This window comes from Mus caroli, chromosome 9 (assembly GCF_900094665.2).
Source record: "Mus caroli chromosome 9, CAROLI_EIJ_v1.1, whole genome shotgun sequence".
Taxonomy (NCBI): domain Eukaryota; kingdom Metazoa; phylum Chordata; class Mammalia; order Rodentia; family Muridae; genus Mus; species Mus caroli.
Window position 1 is genome coordinate 20,487,110 of NC_034578.1, and position 18,715 is coordinate 20,505,824.

The window sequence follows — 18,715 nt, forward strand, 5'->3', positions numbered from 1 at the left end:
CGGCCCCAAAAGGGTGCTGCCTCAGCGGCTCTGTGGCTCTCGCCTGTCCCAGAAGCTGTCTGCCTCTGTGGTCCTCACTCTAACCTGTACAGACTAAGTTCGGCGGAGTCCCGGAGCCAAGATGGCGCTCCCTGCAGGGCAGGTCACTGTCCTCCAGCTGGGAGGGTGCCGGAAGACATGTTACAGCTTCTTGTTTCAATGTCTGGGATCTACACATGTTCTTCTGGTGTCCTCCAAAGGGCTAGTGCTACTTCTCCAGCTCTACTATCTGTAGCACTCTAAGCTCAGGTTTATCCACTCCATTGTCATTGCTGTTTTGGTGATCATCTATGGTACTGGCGTCTCAAATACACTGGGGTCTTCTGCTACAACTAGACTTCAATAGATTCGCATAGGCTCTTTTCCTGGTGCCAAGCATCATATCCTTTGCCTGACTCTTTCAGTCTTGGGCCATCAACTGTAACACAGGCTGCACCTTTACCAATGACCTTCTATGCTTCTTACAGTGCCAAGCCTGAGCTGCTGGTATTTATGACCCTTTCATGCCTCAAAACCAGTATCACCTGGGTGATTCTTACACTTGGTAAAGTTCAGCTGCAGCACAAGGTGCAAGCTTGGCTATCTCTGGAACACAGCTTCTTTTTTGCTCTCAGAAAAAAACCTTGCCAGAGGATTCCACCTCAGTGATGCTGGTCTTTTCTTAGTCACCACTAATTTCTTAGCTCCAGCTAACCTGCATCAATTGACCCAGTAGTCCCTTCTACTCTGGACTCTAAAGCCAGAGTCACGTGGCCAAAGCTGCTGAGTTCTGCTGCTTGCTGGGGCTGGAACATGACCACTTTGCTCTATTATATTATCACCAACTCCTTCACTACCTAAGCTTGGTTGTCCTGAAACTTGCTCTGTGGACTGACTTTGAACTCAGAGATCTGCGTGCCTGTCCTTTAAGCACTGGGATAATAGGTGTGGTACACCAAGCCTAGACTTAGGCTTTTCTTCACCTAGAACTTGCTGTGTTCTAGGCTGGTCTTTAACTCAGAGATCTGCTTGTCTCTTGGGATTAAAGGTTTGTACTACCATCCCTGGACCTAAACTTAGCTAGGTGGGATCTTGCCCCAAGGTCACCACTTCCTTAATTCAATTTAATATCCTTCAAATCAGGATTCAGCTCCATTTTACTTCCTGAGGCCCTTTAATACCATAAATTTTATATATTTTTTCTTTCTAAGATTGCTATGCTTATTTGAAATGCTATTCATGAGACTTAACCAGAGAACAAAGTCTCTGCAAGGCCTTTTTGAGATTTTTTTCTTTTGTCAATGTAATTAATATAAGTCTATTTACCTTTGCCTCAACTAGACTCTTCTTCAGACAAGCAAGAAGAATCCTTGACCAAGATCTCAGAAAATAGTCTCTAGGCCACATACTGAAATTCTCCACTGAAATGTCTCGGGACCAGGTCTGCATTGTTCAAACCTTTCTCATTAACAAAGTCTTTTATATTCCTACTAGGATAGTCCCTTAAGCCCCACTTAAAGCATTCCACAGCTTTTAAAATTCAAAGTTCCCAAATTCACATTCTTACGAACAAAATCATGGTCAGGCCTATCACAGCAATACCCCACTTCTGATACCAACTTCTGTCTTTGTTAGTGTTTTACTGCTGTGAACAGATACCATGACCAAGGCAACTCTTATAAAGACAACATTTTATTGGGGCTGGCTTACAGCTTCATAGGTTCAGTCAATTATCATTAAAACAGGAAGATGGCAGTATCCAGGCAGGCATGGTGCAGGAGGAACTGTGAATTCTGCATCTTCATCTGAAGGCTGCTAGCAGAATACTGGCTCCCAGACAGTTAGGATGAGGGTCTTAAGCCCACACGCACAGTGATACACCTATTCCAACAGGGCCACACTGTCTTACAGTGCCACTCCCTGGGCTGAGCATATATAAACCATCACACCTTAGTACTGGCATCTCCAAAATGATAGGGTCTTCTGCTGTAGTTGGGCTACACTTTTACCAACAGCCTTTCATAGCAGTGAAAGTGGTGCCAAGCTTTGGCTTCTTTGCATGTCCCATTCAGCTTCACTGATGGCCTCTTATAGTGCCAAACCTCATCTATTATGCATAACCTTCATGCCTTCAAAACCAGTACCACGTGGATGACTCTTATGCATTACCAAGTCCAAATGCCAGCATAAGATACAACCTTGGCCACCTTGCATGGCCTCCATGCAAGAACAACCCTGATACATTCATGGCCTTAACAGCTTTCCTTAGACCTTGATTCTAAAGCCAGAACCACATGGCCAAAGCTGCTTAGTTCTCCTCCTTGCTGGGGCTGAAACATGTCCTCCTTATAATTACATCTTCACCAACTTTCTTTTTCCAATGATTTCCTTTACTGAATAAGCTTGGCTGTTCTGGAACTTACTCTGTAGACTGACCTTGAACTCAGAGATCTGCATGCTTCTGTTTCCTGTGTGCTGTGATTAAAGGTGTACACCACTCCATCTAGACTTAAGCTTTTCTTTCATTTCTTTTCATTATAGAGTTTTGTAAGCATGGCCACTATGTCTCAAGATCTAGATTAAAGTCTTGTGTCAATCCATATCAAAAGCATGTGTCATCCCACCTCAAGATCCAGATCAAAAAGTATGTTGCCTTCCTGACTCACGATCTGGATCAGAAGTGCCCTCCATTTCTAAATTTTAGTTCATTCCAGATATAGTCAAGTTGACAATTGAGAATAGCCATCACAATCCACCCCTTGCCAACTTGACACAAAATCCTGTATCCTTATGTCCAGATGAAAACAATAACCAGGTTATAATAATGTCTAACATAAGTATCCATTATATAAGTACAGCTACAAATGCATTGTAAATTTAGACTAAGTGGGAATGTCCCTTAGGAACATACTTTCAACAAATGGAAATTTAGCTGGGTGGGGTCTTGCCCCAAGCTCATCACTCCCTTAATTACACTTAATACCTTTAATCTGCTCATCTTCTTGAACACAGGCTTTAGCTCCATGCTAATTTCTGGTGTCCCTTTAATCCTTGAAACACACATTTTGTATTTTTCCTTTCTTGTCTTGCAATGTTTCATCAAAATGGTCTTTATAAAACTGACTCACAGGACAGAGTCTATGCTAGGCTGTTTTGAGGTTTCCTTTGCCAATGTAGTAACCCAAATCTCTTTACTATAGCCTCAGGCAAACTCTTCAGACAAGAGCAAACAGCAGCCACATTCTTCAACAAAATATCACAAGAACAATCTCTAGGCAAGAGAACTTCAGACTTTCATGCTGTGTTAAGATTCTTAAACACAATAAGCACTTGAAGATTAATAAATGTGTTTTACATTATGAAATGGCCATGAGTCAATGGAAGCAAGAGATAGAAGGTTATGTCTTCAAGCTGATTTGTTTGGGGGAAGCCAAGATGATAAGGAGGAGAGTTGGGGTGATGAATTCAGATTACCATCTTGACAGTATTTAAAATCACTATGGAAATAGACAAATCTTTGGAGCATCTATAAGAGAGTATCTGGATTAGGTTAATTAAAATGGGAAAACACTCCTAAATGTGGCCATCACAGTTACATGGTTGGAGCCCTGGACTAATTAATAAAAAGAGGAAGAAAGACAAGCACAGGCATTATCACTCTGTGCTTTCTGACTGTACATGCAGCCTTCCAGTCACTCCCTCTGTGCCTACAGCCAATGGGCTGTATCCCCTGGAAAACTCAGGCACAGTAAACTACACCTTCCTCAGGGTATTCTCTGAGTGTCTTATCACAGCAACTCAGGGTATTCTCTGAGTGTCTTATCACAGCAACTAATGCAATGATCTCTGTGTGCAATAGAAGAATATCTGAGAAAGTTTGAATAGTTTCTTTTCTATATAGACAATATTTCTAGCCAACAAATGAACACAGAAAACAGTTTATATAGTTGTGACTATATAGAAATTTCAAAATTAACATATAAATTATAAACTTATTCCAGGCTTCAAATTATATGGCATGAATACTAAATAAAAGTTTATTGTCTAAGAAGAAACAAATCGGTAAGAAGACATATAATAAACAGGCCTTGGAAAACCTATAAAACTTTATATTCTGCTACTTACTTAATCAGTAAGAAAGACTTCCGTATTCTAAATTATTTTCTTTCAATCATTTGCCCCTCCCCCAAAGCCTTTCCTTTCTCACATTTCATAACTTTGCAGGCATCTGAGAAGAGTTTGCAAATCCTTATTAGTTATATTTCATTCAGTGAAATGTGCCACGCCCTTTATGCATTTCTTTTAGAATAATTTATCAAGGACACATGTTTAGAATGTCAAGACACACATCTCCAGATCCCATCTAACCCAAAGAAAACAGTGTGCTTGTTAGCACTTTGTTTTGAAAATGATTTCAACAATGCATTCAAAGTCTTATATTAGCTCTCTGAGAACCATATAAATTTGTTCATAAAAAAATACCAGCATTGAGAATATAAAGGCTTGAGAAGACACTCAGCACTATTGGCACAATTTTTCTCTATATATAAGCTGTTCAAAACATAAAATACATTAAGTAAAATTAAATTATATAACTACTAATATAAAATGTATTTTGAAATAAGATTTCTTCAGAAAGTACTTTTCTCAAGGATTATTTCCTAAGGCTTAGCAATTTATGTGACATGTGTTATATTACATCATTTCACTGGCCTTAGTCCATGTCTTGACTTTAGCAATTTTACTGAAACCTCTAAAAATGATGTATAAAATATTTTCAAAAATAAATTTTATTTAAAAAATTAAAATATTTTGAAATATAATAATCATCTCTTTTCAGAAAATTAAAAATAAGGATGGCTCAAATAAAACTTAGGCTATTTCTGTTTATGAGCTTGAAACTCTGGTGATTTTTTAAAATTGAGTAAGTTTAAAATATGAGCTATTTCACAAATATAAATATCTATTATAAATGTATTATTTATATTTACAAATATAAACATAAGGCAATTTTTAACATATAGAAAAATTCAAAAGGCAACATTCTTGAAAAAAATTTCATTCTTATCTCCTTTATTAATTTTAATGTTGAAGTAAATGCATAGTCATTTGAATAATTCTTAATAGTTTAATGTTATTTAATAATGAACATGGTATGACTTTAAAAACAACTGTGAAATAATTACCTTACATAAGTGTTTGTATATAAGACACACATGATATCACGAACAATCTGTGAACAGAATCAATCGATAAGATTTCTCTATGACATTCTATAACACACTGAAACTCCTGCTGCAATAAACCACCCAAACCTACAAATAGGTTTATTTCCTTTGTTTTGTTTGTTCCTTTGTTTTTGTATCTTTAAAAATAAGTGTGTCTCTGGCCTATGTTGGCCTGGAACAGGTGAACCTTGTGCCTCACCTTCCCATTCTGAGATTACAGGTCTGTATCATCCGTATTCTATGGGATTACTTTATATAAATAAAAATTTAAATAAACATTAGCTATATTCATGAAGTAAAAAGTAAGCCATCACAGCAAAGCAAGACTGAAGAGTTGACAAGAAAGAAGCAAATTGAACTTTAGTGGCTACAGGTGTGTGTGTGTGTGTGTGTGTGTGTGTGTGTGTGTGTATGTGCATGTGTGTTTCTTTACACATTTATGAGTTAAGTTTAGGTAGTACAGTGTTTGAATGCTAATCAAATATTTGTTAGTGTCTGTGTTTAATTTTAAAAAATAGTACATCAAGTTATCCTTCATTATGCTAGAGGACTCTACATTCAACAGTTACTTTATGCTTTACCCCCTAAGCTTAAGTTGAGCCTGTCAAGAATGCCATAGTTTACTTTGATGGAGTAGAAATAGGCTTTGTAAAATATCTTAACTTTGAGCTTGGGTGGATCAGGGCACAGGAAGACAATAGTTTTTGCTCTTATCCAGCCCATTCCTGTTCTTCTTGTCCTGATTTCTCCCACCGGGACAGAGCCAGGTCAGGAGTAAACAGCAAAGGAGCAGAGTTGGAGACTGGTACCTGCCTTCATTATTCACAGACTAGTCATAGTCTATGCAGAAACACAGGGCTTAGGAACTATATGGAGTACTTAAAAATTTTAAGTACAGAAAATTCTTTCAATTGGACTACAAATGGAATTGTTGGTGAGAAATCATTATATCGCCAACAGTATAAAATAAATGTATGTTGACTTTGGGCATATCTAAATATGCCCAATATTTATATGCCTAATATATATGCCTAATATAAATAAAGATGGCTCAAAGCTGTTAAAAGTACCATAAGGATTTCAATTATTAAAGTCTTAAGCCATGAAACACCATGAAAATATGCAAGTGAAGTTTTAAAGATAGGTTCTTCTAATATGATATTGTATTCTGTTATAAAAATAGTGTCTGTGTAGGTTATGATTTTTTAATGGCTATATAAATTTATCCTGTGCTTAACTACTTGAAGTAGCTGATGATGTCTTTGACTGTGTTTACAGTTTTCACTCATGGTATGTGACATCACATTTATTCTTCAAATACTTGTGCAGCTTTTCACACTGCACAGTTGGTGCTGTCCAAGAGTTGCCATGGTTTGATTGTCTGTCATACCTCACCCCTAAGTAAATGTAATTATATAGTCACTGATGGGTAAAAGTTATGTTTGAAAAATTATCTTTGAAAAAATAGAACAAAATATCATTAATAATGTGATTTTTAAAATTATAGTACCCAATGGAGACATCAATAAAATGATTTAGAAAGATACAAAGAATGCATTCTAAAAGGAAAGGTGGAATTTGAGCAATTTGCATTAATTTATTATATTTCTCATAGTGAATCCATAAAAGTGATGAATTTTACATACCTTTTTAAAGATAAGATAAGTAATCACTAGGATAAGTGGAAGCAATAATGTTTTTATATATCTGAGTGGAGTCTGAAATACAGAAAACAATTCAAAATGGTTAATTATAAAATTTTACATTGAAGCAGTAAAAATCTGTCAAACTAATTACCACAATGATTTTTGATAAGATTAAATTTCCTTAGAAAAATGTGTGCTTATCAATTCCACAGTCAAATTCATGGATGAAATTATTAAACTGGTGATAAAAAGCATCCAACAAAGAGAGTAGACTAGGAGCTGTCTTTGTGACCTGGCTATGGGGTTGGTTTTAAAAATAAGAGGTTCTATTTTAAAGGGAGAGAGGAACTTCTGAAATTCACCAAGGTCGTAAAAAACAGCTGAGTAGTGTGAAGGAGATTTTTAATGTACGTGGTAGTTTAAACAATGCCCTCACAGGCTCACATATTAGGGTATTTATTCTACAGTGAGTGGCACTATTTAAAAGGATTAGGAGGTGTGGTATTGTTGGAAAAAGTGTGTCACTGAGGGGAGGGGGCTTTCAGATTTAAGAAGCTCCAGAAAGATCCAGTATCTCTCTTTTCTGCTGGCTACTGATTCAGATGTAGCGCTCTCAGCTACCACATCAGTACTATGGCTGCCTGCAGGCCACCATGCTTTCCACCATGATGACAATAAACTAAACCTCTAAAACTGTAAGCAAAGCCCCAATTGAATGCTTGTTTTTATTATCTTTTTTAATTAGATTTTTTTCATTTACATTTCAAATGTTATCCCCATTCCTAGTTTCCCCTCTAAAAACCCCCTATCCTTTCCTCCTCCCCCTGCTCACCAACCTACCCACTCCCCCTTCCTGGCCCTGTCAGTCCCCCCTATACTATAGCATATAACCTTCAAAAGACCAAGGTTCTCTCCTCCCACTGATGACTGTCTAGGCCATCCTCTGCTACATATGCAGCTAGAGCCGTGAGTTCCACCATGTGTTTTCTTTAGTTGGTGGTTTAGTCCTAGGGAGCTCTGAAGATACTGGTTAGTTCATATTGTTGTTCCTCCTATGGGGCTGCAAACCCCTTCATCTCCTTGGGTACTTTCTCTAGCTCATTCTTTGGGTACCTTGTGCTCTGTCTAATGTATGACTATGAGCATCCACTTCTGTATTTGTCAGGCACTGGCAGAATCTCTCAGGAGACAGCTATATCAGGTTCCTGTCAGCAAGCTCTTGTTGGCATCTGCAATAGTGTTTGGTTTTGGTGGTTGTTTATGAGATAGATCCCCAGGTGGGACAGTCTCTGGATGGTCCTTCCTTCAGTCTCTGCTTCACATTTTGTCTCTGTAACTCATTCCATGGGTATTTTGTTCCCCCTTCTAAGAAGGACCGAAGTATAATATAAGAGTCACGGTGTCTCTTCACAGCAAGAAAACACAGATTTTAAAACAATGTACCAAAATCAACTCCAACCTTTCAGCTACTTGGTAAGGAGAGAGGTAGAAAAGCCCACCTAAAGGGAAAGCCCATTACCTATCAGCTGAACAGGCCCACTCCCAAAGGCACATTCCACAGCCTATATTTCCACTGCAGTGCCTGTTAGGACTCTTCCCTCAGTTCAGGGAGATTCCCAATACCTAGGCACAGGCCACACCAGTCAGAAAAACAGAGAAACTCTGCTGCAACAAAGGCAAGCTACTCTCAAGAAATAAGAACACGATCAACAACAGACAGGGCAGTGTGGCATCACCAGAGTCCAGCTATTCTATGACAGCAAGACCTGAATATTTCAGTGTATCTCAAACACAACAAAATGACCTTAAAATCAACTTTATGAAGATGATAGAGAACTATTAAAGAAGAAATAGGAAAAAAAACTCCCTTAAAAAACCCAGAAAAACACAAGAAATTGAAGGAAATCAATAAATCCCTTAAAGAAAACAAATAAATATCAAAGCCAAGAAAAATAAACAAATAAATGGAAAAAGACCTGAAAATGGAAATAGAACCAATTTAAACACACACACACACACACACACATGAACACATGAACACAAATGTTAGATCTAAAAAGTACCTGACACAAAATTTCAGGAAATCCAGGATATTATGAGAAGACTAATCCTAACAGTAATAAAAATGGAAAAATAATAATCCCAGCTCAAAAACCCAGAAAATATATTTTTAAAAATCATAGGAGGAAAATTTCCTAACCTAAAGAAGGACATACCTATAAAGGTAAAAAAAACTTAGAGAACACCAAATAAATGATACCAGAAAAGAAAGACACACATACACACAGTAATTAAAACACTAAACAAAAAGAACAAGGAAAGAATATTAAAAGATTCAAGGGAAAAGACTAAGTGCCCTTAAATGTCAGACCTATTTAATCCCAGCACTCGGGAGGCAGAGGCAGGCAGATTTCTGAGTTCGAGGCCAGCCTGGTCTACAAAGTGAGTGCCAGGACAGCCAGGGCTACACAGAGAAACCCTGTCTCGAAAAACCAAAAAAAAAAAAAAAAAAAAAAAAAAAAGAAAGAAAGAAAGAAAGAAAGAAAGAAAGAAAGGAAGGAAGGAAGGAAGGAAGAAAGAATTATGCTTGACTATTCAACAGAGACTCTAAAAACCAAAGGGCCTGGGCAGATGCCTTGCAGTCTCTTAAGAGACCATAGATGCCACAGATACCATCCCAGAAATGATAACCAGGTAAACCTTCAATTGACACAAATGGAACAAACAAGATATTGCATGACAAAGTCAAATTTAAACAGCAGCTATCCACAAATTCAGTCCTATAAAAGCAACAAAAGGAAAACTCCAACCTTAAGAGGTAAATTATACCCATAAAAACACAGGCAATAAATAATCTCACACCAGCAAAGCCCAAAGAAGGGCAACACATACACACATGCATGAACACACACACACTATCACCACCTCCAACAACAACAAAATAACAGGAATTAACAATCATTGGTCATTAATATCTCTTATTATCAATGGATTCAATTACCCAATAAAAGAACACAAACTAGCAGAATGAATATGGAAACACAATCTATCATTCTGCTAAATATAGAAAACACACCTCAACATCAAAGATAATAGATATTACTTCTGTGTAAAGGTCTGGAAAAAAAGATTTTCAAGCAAATGGACCCAAGAAACAAGCTGTTATAGCTATTTTAATATCTAACAAAATGGACTTTGAAACGAAAATTAATCAAAGAGATGGAGAAGGACATTCACCAAATGAAGAAAAAAAATCCACCAAGATGGAATTTCAATTTTTAACATCTATATGCCAAACACAAGAACACCAAGCTTTACTAAAACTTAAATCACTAGGGGATCAGGGGGTGGGGGCAGTATAGGGGACTTTTGGGATAGCATTTGAAATGTAAATGGAGAAAATATCTAATAAAAAATTTAAAAAAAACCTTAAATCACACACTCATAGTGGAAAAAACTCCAATACCTGACTCTTACTAGTCGACAGGTCATCCAGACATAAACTAAATAGAAAAATAATGTTACTTATCAACATTAATAGAACTCAGATGGACCTACCAGATATCTACAGAACACTTTACCAACACACGAAAGAATATATGTTTTTCTCAGAACTACTTGGAACAGTCTCAAAAACTGAGCACATACTCAGTCACAAAGAAAGTCTCAAAACAAAAGAAAATTGAAATAACTTCTTGTACTGGCTAGTTTTGTGTCAACTTGACACAGGCTGGAGTTATCACAAAGAAAGGAGCTTCAGTTGGAGAAATGCCTCCATGAGATCCACCTGCAAGGCATTTTCTCAATTAGTGATCAAGTGGGGAGGTCCCCTTGTGGGTGGTGCCATCTCTGGGCTGTAGTCTTGGTTCTATAAGAGAGCAGGCTGAGCAAGCCAGGGGAAGCAAGCCAGGAAGAAACATTTCTCCATGGCCTCTGCATCAGCTCCTGCTTCCTGACCTGCTTGAGTTCCAGTCCTGACTTCCTTGGTGATGAACAGCAGTAGGGAATTGTAAGCTGAATAAACCCTTTCCTCCCCAACTTGCTTCTTGGTCATGATGTTTGTCCAGGAATAGAAACCCTGACTAAGACACTTCTTTTTTTTATCAGATATTTCTTTATATACATTTCAAATTTCAAATGCTATCCTGAAAGTTCCCTATACCCTCTCCCTGCCCTGCTCCCCTGCCCACCTTCTCCCACTTCTTGGCCCTGGTAATCCCCTGTACTGGGGCATATAAAGTTTGTAATACCAAAGGGCTTCTCTTCCCAGTGATGGCTGATTAGGCCATCTTCTGCTACATATGCAGCTAGAGATACGAGCTCTGTGGGTACTGGTTAGTTCATATTGTTGTTCCACCTATAGGGTTGCAGACCCTTTCAGCCCCTTGGGTACTTTCTCTAGCTTCTCCATTGGGGGCCCTGTGTTCCATCTTATAGATGACTGTAAGCGTCCACTTCTGTATTTGCCAGGCACTGGCATAGCCTCATATGAGACAGCTATACCAGAGTCCCTTCATCAAAATGACTAAGACACTTCTTCTTATATCTTATCAGACGACTATGGATTATAACAGAAACAACAGAAAGCCTACAAACTCGTGGAGACTGAACAATCCCAGCCTGAATGACCTCAAGGCAGAAGAAAGGAATCAAAGACTTCCTAGAATTCAATAAAAATTAATGCACAACATATCCAAGCCTATGAACATAATGAAAGCAGTTCTAAGAGGACAGTTCATAGTATTAAGTGCCTTCATAAAGAAATTGGAGAGCTCTCATATTAGCAACTGAACAGCACACCTGAAAGCTTTAGAACAAAAAGCTGCAAAGACACCCAAGAGGTAAACAGCAGTAAACAATCGGATTGAGGGGTGACATCAATGAAGTAGATATAAAGAGAACAATACAACAAACTAATGAAACAGCGTTGGTTAACCTTCATTGAAGTGGCTGGATATAAGACTAACTAAAACAACAACAACAACAACAAAATCAGTAACCCTCCTATATACAAATGACAGCTGAGAGAGAAGTCAGGGGAGAAACACCCTTCACAATAGCCACAAACAATATAAAATATTTTGGGGTAACTCTAATCAAATAAGTGAAAATATTGTATGACAATAATTTCAAGTCTTTGAAGAAAGAAATTGGAGAAGGTATCAGAAAATTGAAAGGTCACCTATGTGCATGGAGTGGAAAGAGTAATATAGTAAAAATGGTCACTTTACTGAAAGCAACCTATAGATTCAACACAGTCTATATTCAATTTCCAACACAATTCTTTACAGACCTTGAAAGAACAATACTCCATTTCACATACAAAAAGAAAAAAACCCAGTATATCTTTAAAAATACTGCACAATAGAAAAACTTCCAGAGGTATCACCCTCCCTGGTATCAATCTATACTACAGAGCTATAGTAATAAAAATTAAAAAAAAAAAAACCACATGGTATTAACATTAAAACAAACAAGTTCATTAATTAAATAGAATCAAAGACCCAGAAGTAAATCTACACACCTATAGACACATGATTTTTTTTATGAAATAGCCAGAAATATACAATGGAAAAAAGAAAGCATCTTCAACAAATATCACTAGTCTAATTGCCATGTTGGCATGTAAAACCCAAATAGATTCTTATCCTACACAAAACTCAGGTCCAAGTGGCTCAAATACTACAACATAAAATCAGATAGACAGACCCTGATAGAAGAGAAAGTGGGCAAAATGCCTTAAATGCAAATTGGCAAGGAGACAACTTTCTGAACAGAACATCAATAGAAGACCAACAATAAATAAATGAGATTCCATAAAACTGAAAATCTTCTGAAAGGCATAGAATAAAATCAATAGGACAAAATGGCAAAACTACAGAATGGGAAAAGACTTTCACCAACCCTACATCTGACAGTGTTGATAGTCAAAATACATAAAGAACTAAAGAAACTAGCCATCAAAAATTCAAATAATCTAATTATAACAGATCTAAACAGAGAATTCTCAGCAGAAGAATCTCAAATGTTTGAGAAGCACTTAAGGGGACATTCAACATCCTTAGCCCTCAGGACAATGCAAATCAAAACCATTCTGAGATTCTATCTTATTCCTTCTGTCAGAGTGGCTAAGATAAAAATAGGAGGGTGGGGAGCCCATGATAATAAGGATGTGTAGCAAAGATACTCCTTCATTGCACCATGTCTACTGGGAGTCCAAACTTTTACAGCCACTTTGGAAACAAATATGCTGGTTTCTCAGAAAATTGGAAATTCATTTACTTCAAGACCCAGGTAAACCACACTGATGCTCCATGATACCACAAGAATATCTGCTCAACTATGTTCCTAATAGTTTTATTCATAATAGCCAAAAATGGGAAACATCCTAGATCTCCTTCATTCAAGGAATGTATACAGAAATATGGTACATTTACACAAATGGGGAATTATGGAATTCACACGGAAATGGATGGAAATAGAAATGAAATCATCCTAAACTAAGGTAATCGAGACTCAGAAAGACAAACATGATATGCACTCAATTATAAGTGTATAATATCTGTAAAAAAAACAATCATGCTTCAGGCCACAGACCCAGAGAGGCTAAGTAAGAGGGAGGGATTAAGTGGGGACACAAAGATGTATCTGGAAATTGGGAAGTAGATTTCTCAAGTGAGGCCAGAAGTAGGTGGGAAGAGGAGGTGTAGTGAGATAAGGGAGGGGAAATGGCTGAAATTGGAGGACATTTCAGGGGCAAGGTGGAAACCTGGTTGTCATGGAAACTCTATGGAACCTAGGAGAATAACTCTGGGAAATACTTCTAGTTATGAAGGAAGAACTTGAACAAGCCATTTTCTGTAACCATGCAAGGCCTCAAGTGGAGGGACTGAAACACCAACTGAGCCACAAAACCTTCAACCTGCAGTTTGTCCTGCCTGCAGAATGTTCTAGGACTGGAACCTAGCAGAACAGTCATTGAAGAGACCAGAGAGACTTTGTCCAGCATCTGTTGGAAGGAAATGTAGAGTACCATAGCCAAATATTAGGTGGAGCTTGGAGAGTTCTGTGGAAGAGGGGAAGGATCAGAGGAACCAGATGGGTCAGGGACACATCAGAAGAATGTAACACACAGAATCAACTGACCAGGACTCATGGAGACTTACAGATCAGGAAGCTTCTTGTTTGTGTCTGATTTAGAATCTCTGCAAGTATGTTATGGTTGGGATGTTCTTGTGGGAATCCTAACAGTGAAAGCAGGGGCTGTTCTGGACTCTACTTGTAGGCGCTTTTTTTCTTCTTGTTATATGCCATGATAGATTGACGTCCCTGGGAGGCCTACTCTTTGATGAGGGAAGACAGAAGAGGAGTGGGTCTAAGGGAGAGAGAGGTAGTGGGGAGAGACTGGAGGGAGTGAAGGGCGGAGAAATTGTAGTTGAGATATAGTATATGAGAAAACAATAAAAATAACAAAAGAAAAACAAAAAGAAAGCCATGTGACCCGATACTGATGGTGCTACCTTCCAGACAACTATTCATCCCTCACATGATCCAAATGTTAGACCTGAAGCTTTGAACTTGCTAGAGGGAGACGCAGATGCATACTTCAAGATAGACATAGGCAAGGGCTCTCTTTAAAGAATTCACTTGCAAAGGAAATAATCTCAAGAACTAACAAGTGGGTTTGTATAAAATCCAAAAGCTTCTATATGACAAAGGAAATGATTGCCAGGTCAGGCACCAACTTAAAATCTACACTCTATGAAGGGCTTTAAAAAATAAGCACCAAAATATCCAACCAATAAATGAACTGATAAACTAAATAATATGTCTCTAAAATAAGAAGTGGAAATGACAATAGATATTTGAAATGGGATCCACATTCACATTTTCATGAATCTCGCTCCAGTCAGAATGGCAATTATCAAGAAAACAACAAAAAATGCCGGAGAGGGCATGGGGAAAGGGAAACCCTCATACACCACTGGTGGGATGTATGAGGATATAGAGGAGCCACTATAGAAACTAACATGTGCTGTGGGTGGGCTTGGTAGTGTTTGTATTTTTATATTAATTCTACTCTCATGAGAGGGGTTGTGGATGAGGAGTAAGTCATGTACTCAGGAGACTTCTTTTAAACCATCCCCTAGTGAATAAAGGAACAAATCATTGGGTGAGTAGTAGGGACTTCCGGGTTGAATAGGGGAAGGGAAGAAGAGGAGATGGGGGGGGGTTGGACAAGAATAGCATGAGAACAGGATGTAATTACTAGTGTTGCCCAATTTCAATGGTGGATCCATTAGGATTTTCCACCAGAGGATTTAGATTTAATAAGGCTTACAAGATTAGGATTTTAGTTGTTGCACCCAGCAATTGAGTTGCCATTGTTTCTGAACTAAGTTTGTGTGGTGTTTTGGGTTCAAGAGAGAAAAGTACAGTGGCAAAGCCTGAGTTTGCCTGATGTGCACCACAAAGGCAGTGGGGATTTGAAGCATGGGGCTGGTGTGGTAACGGCCTGCCAGTGGGAACTTAGCAAGCTGGGTGGAGAAATTTTGCAGTACTGAGTCAGAGAGACTCTATAAGAACAGGTCAGCCATTGCCTGACAGAATAAAAGAGATAGAAGAGAGAATCTCAAGTATAGAAGATACTTTAGAAGATACTGACACAACTGTCAAGGAAAATTCAAAACATAAAAAATGACTAACTTCAAACATCCAGGAAATCCAGGACACAATGAAAAGAATAAATCTTAGAATAATAGGAATAAAGCAGAGTGAAGACTCCTGGCTCACAGGACCTGAAAATGTCTTCAACAAAATCATAGACAAAAACTTCCCCAACCTAAAGAAAGAGATGGCCATAGATGTATAAGAAGCCTATAGAAACACTAAATATATGAGACCAGAAAAGAAAGTCCTTTTGTCACATAATAATCAAAACACTAAATGCACAGAACAAAGAAAGAAATTAAAAGCTGCAAGAAAAAAGGTCCAAACCTATCAGAATTACACCAGACTTCTCAACAGAGACACAAAAAAACCAGAAGAGCCTGGTGAGAGGTCATGTTGACTCTAAGAGAACACAAATGGCAGCCCAGGCTACTATACCCAGCAAAACTATCAATCAACGTAGATGGAGAAACAAAAATATTCCAGGACAAGAACCAAATTTAAATAATATTTAGCTACTAAGCCAGCTCTACAGAGGAGTCTAGAAGGAAAATTCCAACACAAGGAGGGTACCTACACCAAAGAAAAAATGAGATGTTAATCATGTCACAAAAAAAAAGCCAAAAGGAGAGAATCAGATGCAAGTAGTGGCACCTACAAAGACAAACATATCAAGAATTAACTATTGTCTGCCTTTAATATCTCTCAATACTAATGGAATCAATTCTCTTATAAAAAGACATAAGCTATCAGACTGGATAAGCAAACAGGACCCAGCTCTTTGCTGCATACAAGAAACATGACTCAATAACAAAGACAGTCACTACTTCCGTGTAAAAAGCTGGGAAAAAAAGTCTCCCAAGAAAATGGTTACAAGAAAAAAGATGGAGTTGCCAACCTAATATCCAATAAAATAGACTTTCAACCAAAATGTATCAAGGAAGATGAGACAGGATACTTCACATTCATCAAAGAAAAAAATCCACCAAGAGAAAGTCTCAACTCTATCATATATGTGCCTAATGCAAGGGCACCCACACTCATAAATGAAACTTTACTAAAGCTCAAAATACACATTGAAAACCCCCCAATGATAGCAGGTGACTTCAACAAAGCACTCTCACTAATGGGAAGGTCAATGAAACAGAAACTAAACAGAGACATGGTGAAACTAGTGAAGGTTATGAACCAAATGGATTTAACAGATATGTACAGAACATTGCACCCTAAAACAGAGGAATATACCTTCCTCTCAACACCTTGCTGTACCTTCTGCAAAACTGACCATATAATTTGTCACAAAACAGGCCACAACCAATACAATAAGATTGAAATAATCCCATGCATCCTTCAATAACAATAAAAACAATAGAAAACCCAAATACCCATGGAAACTGAACAACTCTGTACTCAATGATAACTTGGTCAGGGAAGAAATAAAGGAAGAAATTAAAGACTTCCTGGAACTCAATGAAAATGAGGACACAGCATACCCAAACTTATAAGACACAATGAAAGCAGTGCTACAAGGAAAATTCATAGCACTAATTGCCAGGTAAAGAAATTGAAGAGATTCTACACTAGCAACTTAACAGCACACTTGAACTCTCTAGAACAAAAAGAAGCAAACACACCCAAGAGAAGTAGACTGCAGGAAATAGTCAAACTCAGGGCCAAAATCAACCATATAGAAACACACAGACTGACACAAAGAATCAACAAAACCAAAAGCTGGTTCTTTGAGATAATCAACAAGATAGATAAACCCCTAGCCAAACTAACTAAATGGCCCAGAGACAGTATCCAATTAACAAAATCAGAAATGAAAAGGAAACATAACAACAGAAACCGCAGAAATTCAAAAAATCAGCAGATGCTACTACAAAAACCTTACTTAATAAAACTGGAAATTCTAGATGAAACAGATAATTATCCAGACAGATACCGCATACAAAAGTTAAATCAAGAGCAGGTAAACTATCTAAATAGGCCCATATCCCCTAAGGAAATGGAAAGAGTCATTGAAAACCACCCCCAAAACAAGGGCCAGATGGCTTTAGTGCAGAATTCCAGACCTTCAAAAAATATTGAAGGTCAATATTCCTCAATTTCATAAAATAGAAACAGAATGAACACTACCTAATTCATTCTATGAAGCCACAAATACTTTGATACCTATATCACACAAGGATTCAACAAAAAAGAACTTCAAACCACTTTTGCTTATGAATATTAATGCAAAAATACTCGATAAAATTTTTGCAAATTGAATCCAAGAACACATAAACACTATCCTTCACCATAATCAAACCTACTGTTTCAGCCCAGGGATGCAAGGTTGGTACAATATAAGAAAAACCATTAATGTAATCCACGATACAAACAAACTCAAAGAAACAAATCAGATGATAATCTCCTTAGATGCTGAAAAAGCATTTGACAAAATACAACACCCATTCACATTAAAAGTATGGGAGAGATCAGCAATTCAAGGCCCATAACTAAACATAATAAAAGCAACTCACAACAAAGTAACAGCCAATATTCAAGTAAATGGAGAGATACTTGAAGCAATCCCACTAAAATCAGGGACAAGACAAAGATGTCCACTCTCCCCATATCTATTCAATATAGTACTCTAAGTTCAAGATAGAGCAATAAGATGACAAAGGGAGGTCAAAGGGATACAAATTGGCAAAGAAAAGAAATCAAGTTATCACTATTTGCATATGATATGATAGTATACATAAGCAACCCAAAAAAAATTCTACCAGAGAATTTCTACAGCTGATGAACAACTTCAGGAAAGTGGATGGATATAAAATTAACTCAAATAAATCAGTAGCCTTCCTTTATACAAATAATAAATAGGCTGAGAAAGAAATTAGGGGGAAAATACCCTTCATAATAGTCACAAATAATATAAAATATCTTGGGGTAACTCTAATTAAAAAAATGGAAAGATTTGCATGACAATAACTTCAAGTCTCTCAAGAAAGAAATTAAAGAAGATCTCAGAAGACGTAAAGATCTCCCATGCTTGTGGATTGACAGAATTCGCATAGTAAAAATGACCATCTTAGGCAAAAGACACCGTCAATAAGACAAAAAGGCCACCAACAGATTGGGAAAGGATCTTTACCTATCCTAAAT

At 37.5% G+C, this 18,715-nt stretch overlaps 1 protein-coding gene across 1 annotated transcript in view; it reads right to left on the reverse strand.

The window, feature by feature from the left end:
* The window catches only part of Dpy19l2 (dpy-19 like 2), a 129,103-nt gene that overhangs the window by 34,306 nt on the left and 76,082 nt on the right, over positions 1 to 18,715 (reverse strand). The window contains exons 15-16 of the mRNA XM_021171758.1: positions 6,893 to 6,964; positions 5,205 to 5,251 (exon numbers count right to left, since the gene is read on the reverse strand). Coding sequence (XP_021027417.1) covers positions 5,205 to 5,251; positions 6,893 to 6,964 — 119 coding nt within the window. The remainder of the gene's footprint in view (positions 1 to 5,204; positions 5,252 to 6,892; positions 6,965 to 18,715) is intronic.